This window comes from Apis laboriosa, unplaced genomic scaffold (assembly GCF_014066325.1).
Source record: "Apis laboriosa isolate Shangri-la unplaced genomic scaffold, ASM1406632v1 scaffold125_cov141, whole genome shotgun sequence".
Classification (NCBI taxonomy): domain Eukaryota; kingdom Metazoa; phylum Arthropoda; class Insecta; order Hymenoptera; family Apidae; genus Apis; species Apis laboriosa.
This window is the reverse complement of record NW_025221145.1, coordinates 1,657,748-1,683,690: the sequence shown is the minus strand read 5'-3', so window position 1 is coordinate 1,683,690 and position 25,943 is coordinate 1,657,748. Positions and strand designations below refer to the sequence as shown.

General features: G+C 23.2%; 4 protein-coding genes across 4 annotated transcripts; 2 read left to right on the top strand and 2 right to left on the bottom strand.

Annotated features, from left to right (window-relative positions):
• The first annotated feature begins 1,254 nt into the window (after positions 1-1,254).
• Positions 1,255-14,338, top strand: LOC122720304 (DNA-dependent protein kinase catalytic subunit-like). The gene is made up of 15 exons (XM_043946918.1): positions 1,255-1,381; positions 1,554-1,735; positions 1,866-2,028; positions 2,129-2,247; positions 2,323-2,718; positions 2,868-3,049; positions 3,157-3,410; positions 3,504-5,800; positions 5,883-6,221; positions 6,301-6,456; positions 6,545-10,618; positions 10,698-13,016; positions 13,082-13,781; positions 13,877-14,088; positions 14,152-14,338. Exons 1-15 carry the CDS (start codon positions 1,255-1,257, stop codon positions 14,227-14,229), a joined length of 11,598 nt encoding a protein of 3,865 aa, XP_043802853.1. The 3' UTR covers positions 14,230-14,338.
• Positions 14,339-15,479: 1,141 nt separating this feature from the next.
• LOC122720306 (cell division cycle 5-like protein) lies at positions 15,480-19,248 on the bottom strand. Its single transcript, XM_043946924.1, has 11 exons — positions 18,950-19,248; positions 18,597-18,862; positions 18,390-18,520; positions 17,817-18,319; positions 17,565-17,742; positions 17,061-17,495; positions 16,817-16,935; positions 16,479-16,643; positions 16,293-16,400; positions 16,043-16,216; positions 15,480-15,955 (listed from the first exon to the last, which is right to left on the bottom strand). Exons 1-11 carry the CDS (start codon positions 18,992-18,994, stop codon positions 15,734-15,736), a joined length of 2,346 nt encoding a protein of 781 aa, XP_043802859.1. The 5' UTR covers positions 18,995-19,248; the 3' UTR covers positions 15,480-15,733.
• Positions 19,249-20,661: 1,413 nt separating this feature from the next.
• LOC122720313 (exocyst complex component 3) lies at positions 20,662-23,081 on the bottom strand. The gene has a single exon (XM_043946936.1). The coding sequence runs from the start codon at positions 22,974-22,976 to the stop codon at positions 20,730-20,732; it is 2,247 nt and encodes a 748-aa protein (XP_043802871.1). The 5' UTR covers positions 22,977-23,081; the 3' UTR covers positions 20,662-20,729.
• Positions 23,082-23,296: 215 nt separating this feature from the next.
• On the top strand, positions 23,297-24,662 carry LOC122720315 (short-chain-enoyl-CoA hydratase-like). Its single transcript, XM_043946938.1, has 4 exons — positions 23,297-23,502; positions 23,583-23,836; positions 23,927-24,221; positions 24,336-24,662. The coding sequence occupies exons 1-4, from the start codon at positions 23,388-23,390 to the stop codon at positions 24,611-24,613; spliced, it is 942 nt and encodes a 313-aa protein (XP_043802873.1). The 5' UTR covers positions 23,297-23,387; the 3' UTR covers positions 24,614-24,662.
• The last annotated feature ends 1,281 nt before the right edge of the window (positions 24,663-25,943 follow it).

The following is a 25,943-nucleotide window of genomic DNA, read 5'->3' as shown; positions in this document are numbered from 1 at the left end:
TATTCATATATAGGGTGTTAATATATTCGCAGAACATTTTTGGAGAATTTTTTTATTTATCGCATTCTGTCTCGCTTCACTTTAACAAACTATAACTTGGTTATAAATAAATCTTAATTGATATTTTTATATATCAATTTTTGTTTTTATTTTGGCTTTTAAAATCGAATCTCCAAAAATGAAAATATTAACGTTCTGTAAATGTATGTATACATTCCGCAACGGCAAAAGTTAAATTTATTAATACTAAAAGACTGATTGTTATATTGCAATGATTAACAAATAAAAAATAGTAATAATTTCGATAATTTTTCTGATTTCTTAAATGCATACAATTTCTTGAATCTTAAATTTCTTTTATAATGTATACTATTATAAATTATAATTGTACTACGTAAATGAAGCTGATATAATAAAAATGATATTTAAATTATTGGAATATTATTTTATGATGATTTTATTCTTTCGATAATTTTATCGATACCCCCAACGTTTTATCTTTCCATTATGGAAATAACTATATTGCTGACCCATGACACGTGATTCATTTATCAGTTAAGTCTAAATTTTTTGATTATTAATTATAAGTATATATATAAACATAAGTATATAAGTGAAAAACAGAATTCCTTTTATCTACTAAGTTTTATTACAATTTTTTATATAATATTCTATAATAATTTTCTATAATATCTTTTATAATAACATACATATATATGCGAAAGAAAACTAAATCATTTTTATATGTCAGTTTGTCATTGATGATAAAATTTTTAATGAAAAAACATATTTCATTTCATGTATTTTTTATTAATTGTTAACATGCATTAATAATATATTTTATGTATTATATTATTTCATAAAATATTTGAAATAATTTTAATTAAAGAAATATATAATGTATAAAATTGATAATACATAAAATAATATTTCTCATTAGTCAAATAAAAAAATCTCATAATATATATATATATTTTTCCATGATGTAAGCATGTAAAATTACATTTAACCTAAATTGTACAATATTTAAAAAATTCCTTTGTTTATATAATCAAAATAGTTTTTAATTATTATATTTATACATTTAATTAAATATATTATTATATTTATTTGCAGATATAAAACACTTAAAAATATAAAAAAAAAACTGATGATGAAAAATGATGTAAAAATATGAAATAATATTTTATTATATCAAATATTAAAACAAATATTAAAACATTTCAAATGTTAAATTGAGACAATTTCTAAAATATGGATTCATTTAAAACATTTATAAATATTTTTGAACGAGCTATAATAGAAAGAAATAGTACAAATTTGATAGAAATTTTGAAGAATAGTCGAAAATATTTTCAAAATATAGCAAAAGATGATAGTGGTACATAATAATAAATATTTCTTAAGTCATAATTTTAAAAAATATAATTAAGTTATAATTTTAAAAAATATAATATTACATTTATTATATAAAAATAATGTAATTTTTATATTTAATTATAAAAAAATTTGTTTGAACATATATATTTAATACTTGCAATTTTTGTATTTAGAATTGATGCTGTCTATGTTATTCAATAAAAACAAAGGCTTGCTCTCTTTTCTTAATAATGAACTTAAAAGATTCAATGCTCAAAAAGGTTTTGATATAGCAATTAAAGAAACATTTTATCTTCTAGAATTTATCATAGAACAGTTTTCTGATATATATATACCTTATATAATTGAAACAAAGGTATTTTACAATTTATATTCATATTTTTATAACTAATATATATATATAATATATATTTTTTTATATATATATTTAATAAATTTATATGTCTTTTTATATATAAGATATTAAAGTTTTTATTTATTTGAAGAATACATGTCAATTGGCACTCATAACACATTGTTCAGCATTTATTCAGAAGGCTGCCTCTAGTACATTTAATAAATTGATAGAAATTTTTAAAGAATATGACATTGAATTAGATGAAACTGTAAAAAAATTTGTGTCATTGTTTCATTTAATCGATATAAAAGGTAATATTAGAATGTATAATAAATTTATATTATATAAACAATTTAATATAAATATATTTATTCCATGATTTAATATATTAATAAATTTGATTTTTTATAGAGAGAAGTTTTCTATTTTCTGTACTTAGCACAATTACAAGATATTGTCCAGAAGTTTCAGAAATACAAGAATATTCTAATATAATTTTTCAGCAATTAAGAAATGATATTAAAAAACAGGTACATTATTTTTTAATGTTTTTGAAAACAAAATTTTTATTTTTATAATACATAATTATATTTATAATTTTATAGTATAATTCAAAAACTGTGTCTCATTCAATGGATACATTTCAAGTATATTTGGATGCACTTTCAAATATATTAGCAGAACTCCCGAAGGAAATGGAAATAGAAAAACATTATGAGGAATTATATAATTGGATTAAAGAATTAAGTAATCCTAAAAAGTATTCAATTAAGAAAGTTTCAATGAAATCGGCAATTAATTTGTTGTCTAAACATATGTATCTTTTTCGTGAATTTGTTTATTATGATCACAAATATTGGTATGACTTATTGATAACTTTTGCTCAAGATAAAAATGTACAATACAGTGAATGTGGACAACATGCTTTAAAAAGTTTTTATCGAGTAATGGGAAATACTTTAAAACATAAATCTTCTAATGATGACAAAACAATATTCTTGGTAATTTTTAATAATTTTTAAAAAAATTATTATATAATTTGACAATATTTAACATTTTTTATATATTTTAGTATTTATATATATTTTAGTAATTTTTAAAAAAATTATTATATAATTTGACAATATTTAACATTTTTTATATATTTTAGTATTTTAAAAATCTTTTTGAAGAACAATTAAAAAGCAACCATCATGTAAATTCAAATATGTTACGTTTTATTATATATGGATTTAGTCAAATGGCTGCTCCATGTAAAAGATATCTTAGTAATAAAGATGTGAAAGATATGTTTTCACTCATAGCTAATTGTGCTATGTTACTTTGTTCAAGGTATCAATAATATATTTTTTTAATATTTTATAATAATTTATTATATAATTATATTATAATAATTTATAATATTATATAATAATTTATTTTAATTTTTAATATTATAGAGATGAATTAGAAAAAACACATTTAGAAAGTATTTGTGATTATCAAGAAGCTTTTTCAGAAATAATATTACATATATCAGAACTTTCAATTAATCAAATTAATATAATTACAAAGCTTAGTATTCTTTTAGTTAAAAGATTTCCTGATTTTTCTATATCTAGTCAAAATCTTGCCAGATCATCATTAATGAATACCATAATTCATATTGAAATAATGAGTAAAAACTTTTTAGATGAATTTCTTTATAATTTAAGTAAGTATATAATACATACATATATATAATAATAATATATATTATTAAATTTGATATTTGATATTTAAATATATAATATGTTTGAATATTCAGTTTATAATGGAATAGTATGGACTTGTTCACATACGTTGTTGGTTGATGCTGAATTACAACGAGGATTGAATAATCTCCCAGAACGACCATTATGTTATAAAAATTATTTGGCTTTATGGTTACATCTATTAAATCCAGATAATTATCGAAAACATAGACATATTACACAAAATATAATTGATTCAACTATAGATGTGGGCATTATATTAATTGATAAGTTAAATCTGAATACAAAAATGAAAGAAGATAATGTATTTTCAGATATAGCTTTTTCTCAAATTGCCGAGAATGAAGCAGACTTTCGAACATTCGTTAATATTGTAGATTTATATGTTGATATAATTAATGATTTAAATTCTTTTTTATTTATAAACACAATACACAAATTTTTAATGAAAATTATCAGTATATCTTATAAGCACCATTTAATATCAGGTTTTTATAAATTAGTACATGCAACATTTAAACATATTTGCATTTTAAGTAATAATGAAAAAAACGAAATTGAAATAGAAACATTAGAAATGTTGTATAAATATTTAATAAATGTATTAGATTTGATTCCCACATTTTCTAATGAATTACTAACTACATGCTTATATTTAATTTTAAATGTACCATTAAGATATGTAGAACACATATTGAACAATACAATTCCAGTATTTAAAATTGCTTTTACTTTTGGGATAAGTGATTTTGAGTTAGCTTGTACAACTTTAAATGCATTAGAAAAGTGGACAAATCATTTGGATAATCAAGATATAACTCTATTTTTGCAAGAAATAGTACCATTTTTAGAGCCATATTTGCATAGTGGAGAAAGTTCTATAGAATTTTTACAAGACATCATCAAAACAGAGCGAAAAGTTATTAAACGAATAGTATTAAGAGATGATGATAATACTTTGGAAAGATTTCAAATGAGAATTTTATTGTTTATAGCTTCACTTGATACTAATATAATAATGCAATTTATATATAAAAAATCTATGGAAACAGGAGCTACTTGGAATAAAAAAGATTTACTCAAATATTCATTGACATTGTCAGATACACAAGTTGATATCTATTTCGATAAAATTCTACCAAGAATAATTTTACTGGCTCAAAATTCTGGAGATAGACGGACAAAAGTAATTGCTTGTGAAGTACTTCATTCAATTGTTGTTTATGTCCTTGGTAAAACATCGCAACATTTAACATCTAATCCGGATCGATTTGTTCCCATTTATATAATGCTATGTCCAGCTTTACTAAATTTAAGTTGTGATCATGAAGAAGCGACGAGAAAGATTTTTCAACCATTAATGCTACAATTAATGCATTGGTTAAGCTCAAAATTTATGCTCAAATCTCCAGCTACTATATATTTTCTTGATTCACTTTATAAAGGTCTTTGCGATGACAACAATTTATCTCTCAGAGAATTTTCTGGCATGTGTCTAGCCGAATTCACTAAATGGTCTATAAAACAATCAAATAATGAAATAATAAGTCAATCAAATATTTATGAAATCATACATAAAATGACAAATTTTGCTCTTCATCCTTCTACTTCTAAACGAATAGCAAGTTCAACAGCTTTCAATCATCTTTATACCATTCTACGTGAAGATGAGAAAATTGTATCCATATATTGGTTGGAAATTTTATATAGTTTTGTGAAAAGTTTAAATGGTTGTAATAATCCATCAATTATTGTTTCTCTTAATCACATCGAAAGAGTTTTAATAACGAAAAAAAATTTATTTAATGTAGAACATCACAATCGTAGAAAACCTTATGAATTTGAAGGTTCAACTTTAATTCATGCTGTAAATTGGTTACTTACACAATGTGGATGTTTAGATCAACATTGTCGAATAAAATGTATGGACTTAGTTATAAAACTTTCTGAACATGTTGCAAACTGTGATTCAGTTAAAACAGTGATAAATAATTACATCAATACTTATGGAATTGAAACATTTAATAATATAATTTTAAATGAATTACCAAAGATGGAAAATCTATCTATTAATGGTATATTATCTTTCCTCAGAAGTTTAGATTGTTATATTTGGTTGATAAAAAACAATTTATTGAATATGGAATGTTTATTTGGTAATTCAAATCCACAAAAAGAAGTAATCTTCAATTGTGCAAGAAATTTCATGAATGTGATAAATAGAATTAAAATAGAGGATAAGAAAGATGATTTAATAATGTTATCAAAAGAAATTGAAAATTTACAGACATTACAATGTAAAACAATATTGACTTTATTTGATTTTATACAAATTTTATTGAATTTTGATGTAAATATTTTTATTTATAATAATTTAAAAAATAGCTATATATTAGAAGACTTTAATCTTTGATGTTTTTATTTAATTTTAGGGAAATTTTATTCCAGATTTCTTTTTTAATAAAGATTTTTTTGAACTAATTGCAAAATGTATAATGTATCCTCAAGTAATAGGATTTGACATAAAGAATCTTGAAATTACTGCTATGCTTCCTGTAATTATGGGAAATTTATTACAGTCAATAATGCTCAAAGATCCCTTATCATACCTGGTTAAGTGTGAATTATCGATATATGTGCAGAAACATATAAATGATTATGTTGAATTGGATAATATTACTTCTGATATAAACAATTTCACTAAACTTAAACAATATGTTCAGGGTTTAATTTTCTTGAAACGTCATGATATTCTCAATCAATTAGATAATGTAAAATATATGTTTATAAGTTTATCTTATATTAATGCTTTATATGATTAAATTTATGATTAATAATATTATTTTATAGATTAAAGAATTGATTTATCAATCAGAAGATAAAATTGCGCATATATTTAAGTTTTTAGCAAGAGAATGGATAGGAGAACTTGTTTCTACAGATTTAAAACCATTAGTAAAAAATTATTTGGAAATCTTAATGGAATTTTTACTTATACATTATGAGGTATGTTATTTAAGAATAAAAATAGAAAATTTAATATTTAATAAAATTATATTAAAAATATAAATAATTTATAAAATAATATTTGCAGACTTCAATAACAATTAAAATAATTAAATTAATAGAAAATGATACAATGCTTGGACCAGATTCTAAGAAAATTGAATATGGTATACATTTTCTGAATACATTTAAATGTGAAATATTTAGATACATATTAAAGGATATAGAAAAAACTATAGAAATATTTAATGATGTAGTGGAAAGAAATCCGTTTCTTTTTTTAACTATAATAGAGCAATTATTTTTATTCGTACAACGACATAAAAAAAAGTTGCATAATCACATAAAAGTATTAGTGGATACTGTTATTAAAAAATTTGCAATATTTGAAAAAGCTGCAAATAATTTTGAAGATAGAAAACAAAAATTAATAAATATTTTTGGAATTGCAGTTCATTTAAAAACTAAGCCAATAGAAGTATTATCTATCAACAAAGATTTTTATATATGGATTCTTAATCAATTAATGAATAATTCAGATATAGAATACAAAATACATATCCTTCAGAATTTTCTTATATGTTTAACTGATATGACATCTGATACAAAACCAGAATTACTTGTTATTTTACGTAGTTTAAAAAATTATAAACATGATGTATGTCCAAATGATTTTTTACAAAAAAATGTGAAAGCTTTAAAAATTATCAATTGTTTCCAAACATTAGTAACATTGTTACCAGTTACTAAATCAGTAATAGTATTAGATACTATTATTTCATTTGCGGCTGGTATTGCCGAATATTTGTGTAATGAAAAAAGTAATGAATATTTACAAAACTATTTTGTTTCAATTACTACTCATTATGTTTTGAAGTCTCTACAATCAATATATAAATTATTTATGAATTTAAACACATTAACAAATGAAAGATTTGATATATTAAATAAATTTCTTTTACCATCATTTGAATTGTGTAAAACTACTGAAATACATCAATTCTTTCAAATAAATATCAAAGAAATATATACAATTATTTGTCAAAGCTTGATTGATAATTCAACTATAAAACAACTTATAGTATCAAAAATAGGATGTTATGATCTTGTTGCAATTATGTTTACAAAATTACACATAAGAGATATAGATAATATTGAAAGTGTAATTGCTCGAAATGCTATTGACAATATAATTACTGGAAAAGAACTTTTGCAAAGTTTATACAGTAATGCATTAAATATACGTATGTTAAAGATACCTGAGATATCTGATTCTGAACTTAAAGAAACAATAAGATTATTGCATTGTTCAGCATATAATTGTTCCATATCTATTGTATCTAATCTAAAAAAAGATGAAGATTCCTACGTAAGCATTTTTGCTGAAAATAGAAAAAAGAAACAATTAATTTGGGAGAATATTATAGATTGTCAGAAACAATATAATTTTCAACAAACAGTTACTGAGTATCCAAAATATTGTAAAAAGTTGATTAATATAAGAAAGAGCATGAAAGGAAAACAAGTTTTAAATCGTTATTCATATATTTACAATTATGATCTATCTACTTGTACTTTAACTGAAGATATAAATGCTTATGATTTTAATGAAACTATTATACATAATAAACCTGATGAAACTAATAAAAAAGAAAGCATGACTTTAACATTCGAAAATGATGAATTAAATAATCATGAATGTATGGCTTCTATTTGTGGAGTTTTAAATCATATAATATCAGAAGAAATATCTGTACCAACTACTGATGGTGATATCATATTACCTAAATGGTTAAAATATTTTCTTAGTTCCATTACAACAACAAATTACGATAATGTTAGACTATTTATGTTAAAAATTATTTTAAATATGTCCACTATATTCCAACCTTATACAAAATTTTTTCTTCAACCAATAATGTATACAATATATTTATATTTAAAAAAAAATCAATTAAATTATATTATTGTTGATGTTATAGAAATGTTAATAGATTGGCAAACTTCATTTTTTCAAAAATCGGGTGATTTCACATTTGATCAAAATAAGAATATAATTCAACAATTATGGGAAATAATTGTTCAAAAAGTAATAATAATAAAGACTAAAGAAATTTCTAAAGCAATTTATAAATATAACATGAACATGTTAAAAACAATGCTTGAAGTTTGGCATCCTTATTTAAAACTACCTGCAAATTTAGATGATAAGATGAGAACTGCACCCGGAGCTACTGTATATTTAATATTAATTTGTTTTGTTAATGGCATGGATAAAGATATTATTCATAGAAATAATATTTTAGAATTTTTAGAAAAATCTCTAGAAAATTGGAAAGATGATGAAGACACAATTTTGCAATGCTGTGAATGTCACGGATTAATTTTGAAATTCTTAGATGATAATGGTACATTAGTAAATAGAAAATGTATTATAATTGAAAAAATTCGAAATATATTAAGACAGATGCAAATGAAATTTGAAAACAGACAAATGAAATGCATTCGTGCGTTATGTAAAAATTATCCGGCTGCTGCAATGATTTATTTCGAATTTGTTACAACAAATATATTTAAGGTAGATGCTCAAGGCAAGTCAAATTGTTTAGAAATATTTCTATTATGCATACCAAATCTCAATTCAGATCAGTTATTGAAAGAATTATCTTATATAAAATTTCATGATTTACTAAAAAATAAAATTTTATCCTGTGAAAAAATAGCATTAAAAATAATTGATTCTCTAGTTCTTGTTCTATCACCTTCAAATATTTTATCATTTATAACTTTAGTACGACCTTATACAAAACATGAATTTTCTGAATATAGAGAAATTGTTTACAGTATATTTATTAATATTTTTAAGAAATATGTAGCAGATATTTCTGAAAATAATGAGATTAAGGAATTGATACATATTAGTAAAGAAATATTACTTAATGGTATATTGGATCCTACTGAAACATTGCAAGAAATGATACTAAATTTTTGGACACAAGATGCACAATTAACAAATACTTGCAAAGAACGATTGCTTGAAATTTTAGATGTTTATACTCCCAGTGCTGGTCAAAATTTCTTGCCATTCACATTTTTATTAATTTCAGACCTTATTAAGAAATCTGGGGATTATACACGAACAATGTTCGAACCTTTATATAATTGTAGTTATAGAGATTACAAAATAGCTCTTTCATGGAGGACAAAGAATTTGGAATCAAAAGCTCCACTTTTTGCTCCATCTTTAACTAGTCAAATGAATCAAATGTTTACCCAAATGAACATTACATTGCTATCTTCTGATATTTCATACACAAAATCAATATACGAATCTAATGTTGAATTAGAACTTCAAGCAACTCAAGAACTTGAATTCGAACCGACTTATGATAAAACCGATAATGATTATGACAAAACCGAAACATTTATTGAAACATTCAATAATCTGGAACAGAATGATATATTCAAAATATCAAAAGTGCCACAACCTGCTTACAATAAAAAATCAAAACGATTTTTATGCAATGTAAATGATGTTTCTGCAGCTATGCGACAAAAAGAAATTAAAAAAAATATACAACATATGGAAATGATAAAAGAAGAAATTACTCGACAAAGAAGTAGTGTAAAATTATATAGAAAATACAGAATCGGTGATTTTCCAGACATTGAAATATCGCATGCTACATTAATTGAACCATTGCAACAATTGGCAAAAAATGATCAACTGATTTGTAAAGATTTAACAGTTTCTATTATTTATTCATTAATTGAAATGTGCAAACAAACGAGCAAACACAATGATTTTACGAAAAAGTTTGTAGATAGAATAAAATATATTATAGAAAATGAACAAGATAGCAATTCTACTATAACAGCAATTTTAGAAATTTTATGGACTACTTCTATAACAGATTGTTCACCAGAAATTATCACAAAAATCTCGAGATCTAATAATTTGAATTTTCTCGGATCACTTGTTTTAGAGGAAAATTTAATTCATAATGTAAATATTTTTGAACCGCCTAAAAAAAAAATACAAAGCGAAATTATGAATGATTCATCTGAATGGTTGCAATTAATAAATCTTTATAAATCTATGAATGATATTGATATAGTTCTTTGTATTTTTCAAAATCATATCACGAATGAAGATATACAAGTATTTATTTATTTTATAATAAATATATATTTAATTGATCATGATATATTTTTTTAAATTATTTTCTTTAAAATTTTAGATTGCATCATTTGCAGAAGCATCCAACAATTGGAAAAAAGCAAAAGCAGCTTATAATAAAGCGTACGAAATTGAATCGGAGTTAACGAAAGAACATTGCCTTCAAGGCTTGTTCGAATGTTTAAGTAATTTATGTTGTTGGGATGAGATTAACGAACATATAAAAAATGAACTTCACAGAAATTTGGACAATATTTGGAATGATCCACGAAAAGATTGGATGTTTCCTTGGATATTTACAGTAAATATTCGTAAATTATTAAATGACGACACTAGTGATGAGTTTAGCAATGATGTGAAACTCATGGAGTCTTGGCTGAATGATGAAGAAAAAATAAAATACATTAAACGATTCTTTGGGGAAGAAGTTGCAATGTTTTTTTTACATAATCAAATAGAAGTTGCTCGTGAATTTTTGTTAAATTCTTTAGATGAAACGAGAGAACAGTGGATCAAGCTTCATCCTCTTTCTATTCAATTAAAAATTTCTAAACTACAAAAGTTAAGAATCGCTAACGATGTTGACATATTTATAAAGATTTTGAAAACAGCAAAATCCTGGAATGATTTAGATGAAGTATTCAAGTTTTGGAATAAGAGTACTCCTTTATCACAGGATGTTATACTTCTATGGGATAAATTAACATCCTATAGAATATATTTCATTGATTCATTACTTAGTAATAAATTGAAAGAATGGAATCAGATTAATACTGAAAGTAGTCTTGATGAAGAAGAAGTTGCAATTATGCATAGATTGCGTATTATTAATTTTAATATGAGATTAAAAATGATTGAAGCATCAATGAATCAAGGAAATAAATATATAGCAAAAAAATATTTACGACAATTAGAACAAAATATGGAAAATTATTCATCAGATTTGAAATATAAATTCTTGTTATATTATGGAAAATTAATATACCTAACAGGAGAGATTGAAACAGATATGAAGAAAAAGCTATTAAAATATATATCTTCTTGGACACATTATCATACTATTTTAGAAAAAAATGATCTTCAAGATACTATGAATATTAATATTCGAAAGCAAATTAGTGAAATAGCATCGAAAATCATACAATTAAGTGAAAAAAATGAAACATTTGCAGAACTATTAATAGAAAAAACTACTGCTTTTAAAGAAATAAACATAAAAAATAATGATTTATCTAGTATTAAGAATGCATTGGAAACATATACTTTTAATCATTTAAAAATCTGTTGTGATATGACAGCTACGAATATTAAAGAATCTTATTTCAATCTTGCAAAATATTGCTACGATAGATTATCGCGTGGCTCAAATGATGTTCAATTGAGTAAAGAATTTATATATTCTATATTAAAAGCAATGAGTTATGGATCTCTTGAAGCAGCTCATTATTTTCCTTGTTTGCTAAAACCTGAATATTTTCATGATCAAGAAACAAAAGATATTTTCATTAAAGAGAGCGAAGGAATTCAAACATGGCTATTTCTCTCTTGGCAAGCTCAATTATTTTCTCATTTAGGAACATCCATTGCTCCATTAATTATACCTATTCTTAAACGAATCGTTGAAATGTATCCTAACGCGATTATTTATACATTTCGTTTAACAATCGAAACAAATCCTATTCTTTTAAATGAAATCAATACTTACGAAATTCGAAAAATTCTTTATAATAAGCCAGAAATTGATCAATTTCTATTAGCAATGCGATATGTAGTTCAACCAGAATTATACTTGCAATATTATTTACTTGAATTTCGGAAAAATTTGTCTCTTGGTACATCTACAGCTATAGATATATTTCTTAAGAAAGTATATCCGGATATACAGGAAAAAAAGAATGATCCAAAACCAGGAAATATTTTTGATGAAATTATAGCATATAAAAAAAAGATAAAAGAATTAGCAAACAAAAAAACTGACGAAATAAAATTGCTAATAGATAAAATGATTGAAAATATTAAAGTATCATTTAACAAACGTAAAGATAAATTTAAATTGCAAGATTATAGTCCATGGTTTTGTAATTTTTTTGAAAAAAATATAGAGATACCTGGTCAATATACTGGTAAAAGAAAACCTATGCCTCAATATCATGCAAAAATAATAAAGTTTGAATCTACTGTGAAAGTAATGCAATCAATACGGAAACCTATTCGAATTACCATGGTTGGTAATGATGCAAAGGATTATCATTTTTTAGTAAAATTTGGAGAAGATTTACGACAAGATCAAAGATTACAACAGTTATTTACTATTATGAATAAAATTTTACATATTAGTGCAGCTTGTAGACAAAGACAATTATTTATTGATACTTATCAGGCAAGTAAATATTTTTTAAAATAATGTAGTAAAATATTGAAAAATAATTAATTTTTTAAATGTAGGTGATTCCATTATCTAAAACAGTGGGTCTTATACAATGGATAGATAATACAAGATCTTTACAAGAGTTAATATATTTCACACTATCAACACAAGAAATAAATCAGTATAATTCTATATTTAAAATGTATCAAGAATGGATACAAAATGCTGCACCTTCTAAAAAATTGATATATGAAAAGTATAAAGAAGCAGTAGTAAAATATAATGCTTCAAAAGTGTATACTAAAATGAACGAATTTATTAATAAAACTAAATGGGATAGTTTACGCAAGACACTAATAGTATTATGTCCATCTATAGAAAGTTTCATTATAATGCGCCGAAATTTTATCACTTCATATGCTACTATGTGTATTGCGCATTGGATTTTAGGCATTGGAGATCGACATTTGCAAAATACTCTTATCGTTATCGATTCAGGACGTTGTTTAGGTATTGACTTTGGACTAGCTTTTGATGCTGGTGTTGACCAAAAAATACCAGAATTAATGCCTTTTCGTTTAACATCTCAAATTCTGGGTTTATTAAAACCTTTTACTGAAAAAGATCTTTTGAGAACGATAATGATTCATGTTTTACGAGCAATGAGAAATGAACAAGGACCTATTCTTTCTTGCATGGATGTTTTTGTTCATGAACCTTTAAATTGGACTGAAAACGTTAATAAAGCATTAAGAGAAAGTGAAGAAGATGTTACAAGTAAATTTCAATGATGCAAAATGAAATATTTTAATTTTCAAATAAATATACATGTAACTAATATATAACTATTTTTTATTTTGATTAAATTACAGATACCAATGAAAACCAATGGATACCAATGAAAAAAATTAAAGCAGTTACAAAAAAATTAAATGGAATTAAACCATCTTTAATTATATTAGATCAATTAAAAGAACAACATTATGATAAATATTTCGATAGATATTTTAATATAATTACTGGAGATGACGATATCAAACGTATACGAGTAAAAATGAATGACTTTTTAACTCCTGAAGAACAGGTACTATTAAAAAAAAACTTTATTTTTATGAATATTTAAAAATAAAATTTCTCAAATATTTAGGTTGAATGCTTATTGGATCAAGCAACAGATTTAAATATTTTGGGTCGCACGTTTGTGGGATGGAGACCTTGGCTTTAAAGTGTTTTATATAATTTATAATAAACTTTAATTATTTCTATATATTTATGAATTTCTTTAATTGTTGTACAAATAAAAAATTAAAAAAAAAATAAGTCATAATTGTGTGTATAATAAATTTTAATATGATAAAAATATTAATATATTCATCGGATATTCTTTTGAGGATTTTTTAAAGATCAAAATAAAATAGAAAAGTTGGCATACATATCAAAAGTTAGTATAAAATATCAATTAAGTTTATTAAATTAAAAATAATTTAAGTTTGCATTAGATAAAATGAAATGAGAATAAAGTTCTATATTTATTTTTATCATATCGTTGTCTCATTTTCTCCATTTTGTTTATTTAACACAAATTCGAATTATTTATAATTGTTGTTTTAATTTTTAAATTAATTAAAAAATCTGATTGTCTGATTAATAATATATTTTCACAAATATATTAATATTTTCTTATATATATTCTTTTTATATTTTATTATTATTATTATATATTATTATTATTATATATTTTATATTTTTCTGGTTCTTTTTTATATTTAAATTATCAATAATAAATTTATTATTTAAATATCTAGTATTTAATATTTATATTTATAATAAGTACTTAATAAATATTTTGAATGTTTCAAAAGAAAAGTTAAAAGAATAAAAGATTAATATAAAATCCTTATATAATAATTAATCAATTTCAAATCATTTAGAAAAAAATTATGTGAAGAAAAAAACAGATATATGTGCATTTATTATTTTATATTTAAAATTAAATTAAATTAATTTTGATATCAAATTATATTTAATATTTTTTTTTAACTTATATTTTATAATTTTATAATATTTCGAAATAAATTATGCATTTTCACATGTTTTATATTTAAGATTTTATGTAGATTAATAATGAATAAAATTGAAATAATTTGTGATTTTTGTCTTTTTTTTATCATTTTCATTATATTATTTTATTACACATAGATACAATATAAAAATGTAATTAATTACATTTTTATTTTTTTTAATTAATAATAAATTTCAATCTTCAGTAAATTGATTATTTATTCTATTTTTCAAATTCTATTATATGAAATAATTAGATTATATATCACTATTTTCATAATTTTAAAATAAATTGCAGCATAATTGAAATAAATTGCATTTTAAATTTCTTCATTAAATTATTAAAATTATTAAAATTGTTGATAAAATAAACATAAATATAGATTTTAAAATTTAATTTCTTATTTAACAAACTATTTTATAATGCTAATTCTTATACACAATAAATTATATTCACATTAAATTGTTTTAATTCTGATGAATTAAATCGTCATTTATGTATAATTCAAGATAAATAGTTCTTTCATTATACAAAATTGAGATCTTTGAAAATTTGCTTTTTTAAAGCATTCTTTTTATGAAAAATTATAGAAATTAATTTTTTGTATTTCACAAACGTTTACAATATTTGCCGTATAATATATTACAATAGATCATCTGAAAAATATTTAACATTGTTGTAACTGATCTTGCAATTGTGCATATCGTGTTTGTAATACGCGTTCTCGTTCTGTTTGCCTATTGACGTCTTCCATAAGTGCATTTACTCGTCTTGGTACAGCAGCTTCTTCTTGTGTTTGTAAAAATTTGAATGTTGAAAGTTCTAAATGTGCTTGTTCTATTTGTTCCCACAAATCATGCAATTGTTTTGTTAGTACTTGTGCTCTGGTCTATAATAAAGAAAATTTATGTATTAACATCAGTTAATATGTTAATAATACATTTTATATACAATAAAAGAAAATAAAAATACGAACCTGATAACCTCCAGTAAGAACTTTTAATTTTTTTTCCATTCTTGCTGCCCGTTTAGCTTCACCAGTCATATGCATGCGATTTTCTTCTAATTTTCTTTCGCACGCTTCTACTCTATCTTTTTTCGAAGCTAAAGTTGCTCGTGTATATCTTTTTTGTGTTTCCAAATATAATATCTGATAAAATACATTAGCAAAAAAATAAAAAATTTATAAAATTTAAAATATTTCATTATAAAAAATATAATAATACCTGTGATAAGCATTCTTCCCATACAGTTGTATAAGAATCCAAACTTAGTTCTCCATGAGCCATGCCTTCTTTTACTACTGCCATTTCATCAATTAAAAGTTTCTTAGCCTATGTAAAATATATCTATGTATACATATAAATTTATAAATGTTATTAATTTAAAATCATATAACGAAATTAACTTACGGCAGCAAGTTCTTCTTTTTCAAAATTAATATATGGATGTTGCTCTAAATAAGCTTGTGCTTGAGCTACTGAATTTGAAGAACTTTTACGACTTTGTTGTACTGGATTTTGTAATGCATCATATTGTAGCATTGTGATCATTTCTCTTTTAATTAGTTCTTCTGCCTAAAATAATATATTTGATAACAATTATAAATACATTGTATATATATATATATATATATATATATATATATATATATATACATATATTCAATAATGTTATGTCATCATAATGTTATGTATTATGTATGTCATCATGTTATGTATATCATAATAATATAATTATGTGATCATACTCTTTGTAAATCTGTTAATGGAGTATCCATAAATGGTCTCAAAATATTCATATTTACATCAACTGGGCGTGGTAAATCACGTTGTATAACTTGCGATCTTCTAGATAATTCTTTTTTTCCTATAAAATGTGATTAATAATAATTAATAATAAAATAATATATAAATAATTTCTAATAATATATTCTAATAATATATAATATAATATAATATATAATAATATATTTCTATTTCAATATATTTTACTTTGTTCTATTAATTCTTGTTGCTGTCTAGCATCTATGTCGGCTTGATCTTCTACAATTTCTGTCGTAGTTGGAGTAAGTTCTTCATCTTTTGTTTCTCCTTCAGGAACTACTATTTCATAATCATTACGCGGTGCAGGCAATGCATTCAATCCAGCACGTAATTGTTCTTTCACTTGTTTCTGAATTAATGGTGTCTCTGATCCATCCATATTTTCATCTGGGTTGATACTTAACTTGTCACGAACTGGTGTAGCTGCTAGAACTCCATTTTGTGTTCGTGCAGATATTGGTGTATTAAAAGAATTAGCTGGTGTTCCATCACTACGTTGTGAACGAAATGGAGTAGCCAGAATTGTATTTGGAGTTGCTACAGTATTCGTAGAAGGTACAATACCAGTGAAATCAGAATTATTTAAAGGAGTATTTAATCCACCTATATGAAAAAAATAAATAAAATATCTTAAATTCTCTGTAAATAAAATTAAATATTTTTACAACCAACCTTTCAATGGAGTATCAACATGAGTAAGAGCCATAACATTTTGAGCTTCTTGAAGAATTCTATCTGCAGCAGCAGCCGGAGTACGTGGAGTTACAGCTGCATTAGTTGGTAAAGAATAATCAGCCAATAAACTATCTGATAATGTAATACCACTTTCTGTTGCAACTTCACGAGCAACCTATTATAAATAATAAAATTTATATTATATATTATTTTTACAAATGATTAAATATGTTAATTACAATAATATACCTCTGATGCTCTACCAAGCTTAACTACTTGTTGCAATTCTTGATCAGATATTTGTGGTTCTGGTAAAACAAGTTTACTTCTTTTCTTTATTGGTTCTTCATTATTTAACATTCCCATTGGAATATCATTTTCTTTACGTTGCTTCAATTTTTGCTTATCCTTTCTACGTTCCATTTCTTCTTTTTCTTGTCTCAATTCTCCATCTAAATGTTGCTGTCTCATTTTTGAAAAATCAATAGCAAGTGGATCTACATGTTCGTTAGATGTATCATAAAATCCAGGTGCGGGACGTTTTTCAAATGGAATTTCAGAATTATAATTTACTCCGCGTTTACGTTTATTCTTTTGTGATACAGTAATACCAGCAGCTCTCAATTCTCTACGTTTTTGTAGAGCAGCAAGTCTACGAGCTTCTTCTAATTGTTTTTCTCTAGCTTTACGTTTTGCTTTTTTACCTTGTGTATTTGCAAGCCTAGCACGTGCTTCAGATAACATTTCCAATTCTAAAAATTACTAATTTTATTGTTGTTACATATAATAAAAATTAATAATTTTTTTTAATGAAAGATATACCATCTTCATCCATATCCTTAGGATCTGGCCTGGCTGGTTTTGTTTCAGGATTTGGATCAATTTCTCCAGGTTTTAGTTTACGAGGATCATCTGTAGCATCATCTCCTTCTTCTTTTTTTTGGGCTTGATCTCTGATATAAAAATAAAAAATACATAAAACTCATTTTCAAAAACAATATGAATTTAAATTTATAAAATTTATCTCACAGCAAATATTCATAACGTTCTAAGCATTGTGCAGCTGTACGTCCTATAATTGGAGCAATTGTTCTCCATTGAGTAGGCATTAATTTTGCAAGATGAAGAAGTTTTTCATCTTCTTCTCTGCTCCATTCTGTTTTTTTAATGCTTGGATCTAACCATTCAAACCAACGTGCTTTACATTGTTTAGCAGACTTTCTATGTAAAAGAGATGCTATTCTACTCCATTGATTTTTGCCATATTTCATTACAGCTGCTTTTAAGATTTCATCCTAAAAAATTAAAAGATTTATATAAAAACTTATTTTTAATCACCAAATAATTAAAAACTTAAATATAGGTTAGAAATTCTTTCTTACCTCCGTATTACGCCAAACTCCACCTTTTATCATAATACGCGGCATTTTTTATATATTTTTTATTTTCATTAAAAAAACAATAAAAAATTAAAAATTTTCACTAGTATTTATTTGATGAATAATAACCTCATTGGAATTAGCGACAGTAACTTCAACAGAAGAGTGGTCAGTGCGACATCAGAGACATCAATGAAAGAAAGAAACAAAATATTAATTTCTGATATAAAAATAAAAATTACATTAAATTAAATAAAGATCATAATTTACATTAACATTCATAATTAAAAACGAGATACATATAAAAATATATATAAATAATGAGAGTATCTTTATATATTAAAAGATTTTAAAATCATTAGTTTTATACATTTAATACATAATTATTGAATAATAATATATACATAATAAAAATAAGAAAATGTATGAATTATACATAATACATTATGCAAGTAATATTTGAATTATAAATACTTAAATATATATTTAATATATATTATAATATATATATTAAATATATATTATAAATACTTATAGATAATGATATTGAAATAGAAATTAAATTAATATGATATATATTCAATTATACATTTATGAAAATATTCGAACTTATATCATATTGAAAAATTTATTTAATTCAAAAATTTTTATTGTAATAAAAGTTTGTATATAAAGTATAATGAATTATATAGAACATAGGGCAACTTTTTTCGATAAAATTTTTTTGAAAAAATAAAATCCATAAATTTTGAGATATTTTCAATATTGAATATACTTATATTTAAAAATAAAATTTTTACGATTTATAGAGCATTATATTTTTGAAAAATTGAATTGAAAACAACAAATAAAATAAACAAATAAAACGAACAAATAAAATGAAATAAATAATTTTTTTTATTGTAAAATAGAATTTCTAGATTTCTTATATGTGATATATTTTATATTTAGAAATAATCATTTAGAAGAAATTATTTTTTGTACATATAGTAGGTTTAAAATGAATTAATAAAATTTAATATTTAAATCTCATGATATAATAAATTTATAAATTTAATCTATTTGTATATTTCTTTATAAATTTTGAATTAATAAAATAATAGTAATAGTAAATATTAAAATAATAAATTACTAAAAAAAATAGTAATTTAAAATCAATTGCTTATTTATATTTTTTATATAATTGATTTAAAAATAATATTAAATAAATATTTAATTATTTCATATTAAATTCTACATCACTATTTTTTTTTATTTTATATTTCTAATGATAATTTCATACAAATTACTGACATTTATTGACATTTATCTAAATGAATACATCAGTAACAATTAAGATAAAATTAATTATTAATAATATAACATTTATTTTACATTCAGACTACAAATAAATAATAAAAATTTTAAATACAAATAATATTATATATATATATATATAAATATAGATTTTGTAAATATTATTATACACACAATATCTTCACTTTTTAATAAAATTATTTTTTATTTGAAAAATTTAAAAAAATTTAATTTAATTTAATTGTACAGAGAATGATTTAATTATTTACAACATAATAGTAACATATATTAACTATTTAATTATATTATATATTATAATTTATAATATTATTATATTATAATATATAATATTAATAATTTAATATTATTATTAAAATTTTTATAGAATTATATTATAGTATTATAATACATAATTTTAATATAGCATTTACATGAGCTTTTTAATGATATGTAAAATATAACAATATAATTTTTTTATCTTTAAATTTTAAGGTTTCCAACTAAGAAAACTATCTTGTATAAATATTTGTTTAAATATACTAGGTGTAATAGATTGTGGAGTTTTACGATTACGTTGAGCTTCTAAAATGTATGAAACTTTTTCCCTTGCTTCACTACGAGAAATATCACCTCTAAGACCCAATAATCTAACTAAATGATCTTCAGTCATATCTGGATATTTTTCAACCAATGAATGTAAATCAAGAGAAAGAATTTCTGAATCTTCACAACGTAATACCTCAGCCAGACGTTTAATTATTTCAAAAGGAGAATTAAAATTTCCTACTTTTGGAGCTATTCTATCAAAAAAATTTTTTAACTTATCTGCTTCTGTCATTATCTTTGATGTACATGTTAAACATTCATCATATGTTTTTAAAGATATTTTTCTCTGTAACATTGCAGAAATATAACGTTTTGCAATAAGATTTTGTGCTTCTGTAATAACATATTCAAAATTTTTTGGACATAGATGATTGTAATCCTGAAAATAATCTTCTAAAGTCACACAAATAGTTTCTACTGGAATAGGAGATGATAACCATTTAGGAGTAATCAAATCTTGAAATTGTAATTCTAAATCTAAGAAAGATTCTTCTAATAATATAGCTGCTGCTTCATTTCGTAATTGTTGATAATTTGATAATAAATTTTCAAATTTAACAGTAGCATCTCCACTAGTATTAGAAACCCAGTATAGCTGTTTCATTTGCTGTGCTAATTCTGTAAATTGTAAGCAATTATTAACAACTGTAATCATATGATGTGTAAAATAAGGTACTTGACTTCTATCTTCAAAATGTTTGCTTTTAAATTCCAATATTGCTTGTCTATACATAAATCCATATTTAATTACTTGTTCAATACATAAGATTATAGCTTGTGCTGTTAGTTCAGTACTAATTGTTTTTGTAACTTGAAGATTTTGATCAATCATTTGAAATATAATCACAGGTGCTGCTGTATGATAATATGCTTCTTGAGTACTTCCTTCTGGTATCACTCCACTCCACCAATCCACTTTTTCAGTTTCCAAAGTCTTTTTCATCCAATCTTCATAATTTTGACACATATTTTTTAAATATTTCTCTTGAAGATCATTTATAATTTCTGAACTCAGCAAAGGACCTATATCACTTGTATCAATATTTAATTCAGGATGTTGCATTAATTCTGGACCAGTATAAGTATTCATAATCCATGATAATAAAGATACATATTCATTTCCTTCTAAACCATTAGCAATTATGTCTTTCAAATGTTGTGATAAACTTGTGTGATACATTTTAACAAAAGTTCTTACAATATTATACCAAGGTGGAAAACAAGGTTCACATAGAGTTTTAGCAACTCTTAAATCTTCCAAAATTAATAATCTTGTAAGCTCTAAATATCGAACTAACCACATTTTATTATCTACTCTTTCTTCAACATGAGTTCCTTCAATTCTATTGGCTACAGATTTTTCTAAAACTTTCATTGCCATATCTTTCCATTTTTTAGGTCTTCCTGGTGGCATAAATCCACTTTGTTTATGTCTTTGAATAGCAAAATGATCTGCTTTCTCTTCTCTTTCTATAATTCTTAATGCTGTTACAATGACAGTAGGTTCTTTTCTAACTGTATTCAAAGTACGGCTTAATACTAGTCTGATTTGTTTTTCCATTAGTTGTGAAAGCATTTCAACATCTTCTAAATAAGCTTTTAACATAACAGTATCAGCTGGTGATTGATTTGGAAGTTTATGAAGTTCATATAATAAATCATCTCTTGAATTTTCAAGATCCATAATGATTTGATGAGCATATAAAAGATTTCCTTGATTTATCCACTGTTTAGTCATTTCAACGCTTTCAGGCAAAGTAAATGTATGTTTCAAATTTTCTTTAGCAGTAACATATTGAGAATGACGCATATTTTCTTCTTGAACAGCTTGTAATTTTGCACTAAGTTCTGGAACTTTATTGAAAAATTCATTAATATTATTCAAATCTTGTTTTATTGAAGCAATACTTTCTAAAGAACTTTGGAGCTGTTCAAAGCCTACACGAACTCCATCTAATTGACTTTGCATTGCAGTTTTGAGCATAGTTTCCACTGAAGCTTTTTTTCTACTTATTCTACGTTTGTACATATCAATTTTTTCCAATTGACCTGGTCGTTGCAATAAATTACATCCATATTTTGTTGCTCTTGCTTTAGCTTCCTCTTCCAATTTTTGCAAATCTTCCATTTTTAAAACTTTTTTCCCTAATATTTTACTTTATAAATTAATGGTTTATTTTATATACTTTTGTTTACTTATATAAAATGAGAAATAATGATTTTTACTTAAACAGATTCATTTAAAGAAAAAATATATAGATTATTTTAATATTCACACAATACAGGTTAGACATATATCTTAACACATGTTTACATTAAAAAGTTATGTTGATTTTCGATATATGAACTCACCTTAACTTTTTAAACGTAATCTTGCAAATGCACATTGTTGTTTTTCAATCTAAAACAAAAATTTGAATATTCAATTATAATAAGGAATGTAAATTAAAAGAATTTAGATTATTTAACAATAATAAAAAGAGTTCATTGTAATATTTATAGAAATTGTAGATATAATTTAAATTCTCTTTTTATACAAATGCATTCTATAAAGCAAATATCGAATATAATCAATTTATATTATAAAAGTTATTCACGAAGATGTTTAACCTCTAAATCATCTGAAAATGTAGAAATTGAAAGAGAACAAAAGGGTAAATAATTATTTTTATTTATATATTATATAATATATATTTATTACAACTTTTATATTTTAAATTATAATTTATTCTAGAAAAAAATATTGTAGTGCAACATTTTGAAAATGTTGCTATGATTGGTATAAATCGACCTGAAACAAAAAATGCTTTAAATGTTGTAACTGCACAAGAACTGGCAGATGAAATAGATAAATTTGAAAATGATGAAAACTGTTTAATTGGTATACTTCATGGAATAGGAGGAAATTTTTGTAGTGGTTATGATCTTAAAGAAATTGCACAATACAATGGAAAAAATGAAGAAGTTTTACCTCAATTTGGATCATTGGTAAATTAAATAAATTTAAAATTTACATTTCATGTAAAATTATTTATTTATTATAATATTAATTTTTATAAATTTTTACAATGCTTATAGGCTAATAAAATTGAATTGAGTAAGAAACCTTTAATAGCTGCTATAAACGGATATGCTCTAGGAGTAGGATTTGAACTTGCATTAATGTGTGATCTTAGAGTAATGGAAGAAAGTGCATTATTAGGTTTTGCCAATAGACGATTTGGGATACCCATATTATGTGGTGGTACAGTTCGATTACCTGCTTTAATTGGATATTCAAGAGCAATAGATTTGATTCTAACTGGTCGTCATATTGGTGCAAAAGAAGCATTTTCATATGGTTTAATTAATCGTTATACATCTGTTGGTAACGGTATAGTAATAAATGCATTATAGTAATAAATAATAATATATAAATATAACAAAAAGTATAATGAATATAATAAGAAATATAATGAATATGAAATATATGTCTTTCTATTCACAGTGATAGGACATACAGTAAATTTTGCAAGATCTTTTGTGAAGTTTCCTAAAAAAACACTGCTTGCCGATCGAGCTTCTGTACATTATGCTACATTTTCTGCTAAACAATTAGAAGAAGCTATACAATTTGAGAAAGACAATGCATCTCATTTATTATTTGAAGAAGGAGTTGAAGGTGCAAAAAGATTTGTTACAGAAGGATTAGGAAAACATGGAAAATTTTATAATATTACGGAAATAAATATGAAATTTAAAGAATTAGATAAAGATCTTTTATGAAGATTCTATAAAAATAAATTTGTTTTAAAATTTTGTACATAGAAAATTACATTTTCATGTAGTTATCATATAGTATATATTTAAAATATATTCAAATTTTGTAATATGACTAAATATCTATTATATTCTATGTGTATTATTACCCCTTTTTAAAGAAGATTTAGCAGATAAATTTCTTTTAGGAAAGACAAACTTTATTAATATATCATTGCACTTTTTCATTATTTTTCCATTAAGAAGAGGTGTGATGTTTATCATTTGACCATTTATATCTCCTAAATAAATAATATTTATTGATAACAATATTTTATATAATATTTAAAACTTACGTTCAAATGTAATTATTATATATGTTAAATTTGCTTGAAAAACATTAAGACCAAGTGTGTGTGGTTCAAAAAAGGTAATTTTTCTTAATTGACAATTAATTTCATCACATAAATCAAATTCAGCTATAAATATATTATAAATATTTATTATAAATATTTATTATTTATTTATTATTTAAACAAATTAATAGAAATAAATATATAGTCACTTGTATCGTTCAATCCCACTACACTTCGAATATAATTTAGAATTAATTTAAGTGGGCAATTAATATTTACTAAAATTTCTTTATGATCTTCCTCTAATTGATTATTTTGCTCGTTACCAGGAACTATAAATTAAATATAAATAATATATTTATTTAATAAATATTATACAACAAAAATATTCTTACTGGAATATTTGATTCGGATAATCGATGTCATCGCATGGCAAATATTGAAATATTGAGATCGATATATAGACATACATAAGAAAAATAAATTATTAATTCGTTTTATATATTCTCTTCTAAAAGAATATCATATATTATAAGGTTAAAATAATCGAAAATTGTTCGATATTTATTACTGTTCGATATTCAATTTATATTAAATTTTCGAACTTAATTGTTTTTTAATTAGATTATAATTTTTAAAAATATATTAAAAACTAAAATATAATTTTATTTTTAATGTATTATCTTTATCTAATATTATCCTTATTTTAACTACATTATCATCAGCACATATATAAATATATATAATCGTTGGAGCTATTTCGATTTTAAATCTATTCATTGCCTGTATATAATAATAAGTGCATCATCGATATAACAATGTGCGTTCAATGTGTTATCGGATTGCAGTCAGATTTTCTTTTAGTGATTATTGACGCATTCATTCGATTGGAATTTAAAATAATCGTGGAATTTCATATTCAAGTTGAACAACGACCGTCCACAGGTTTAATTGGCGAAAGTAATGCGAACCAGCCACCACCATCGAGCCACTTAAAGCTG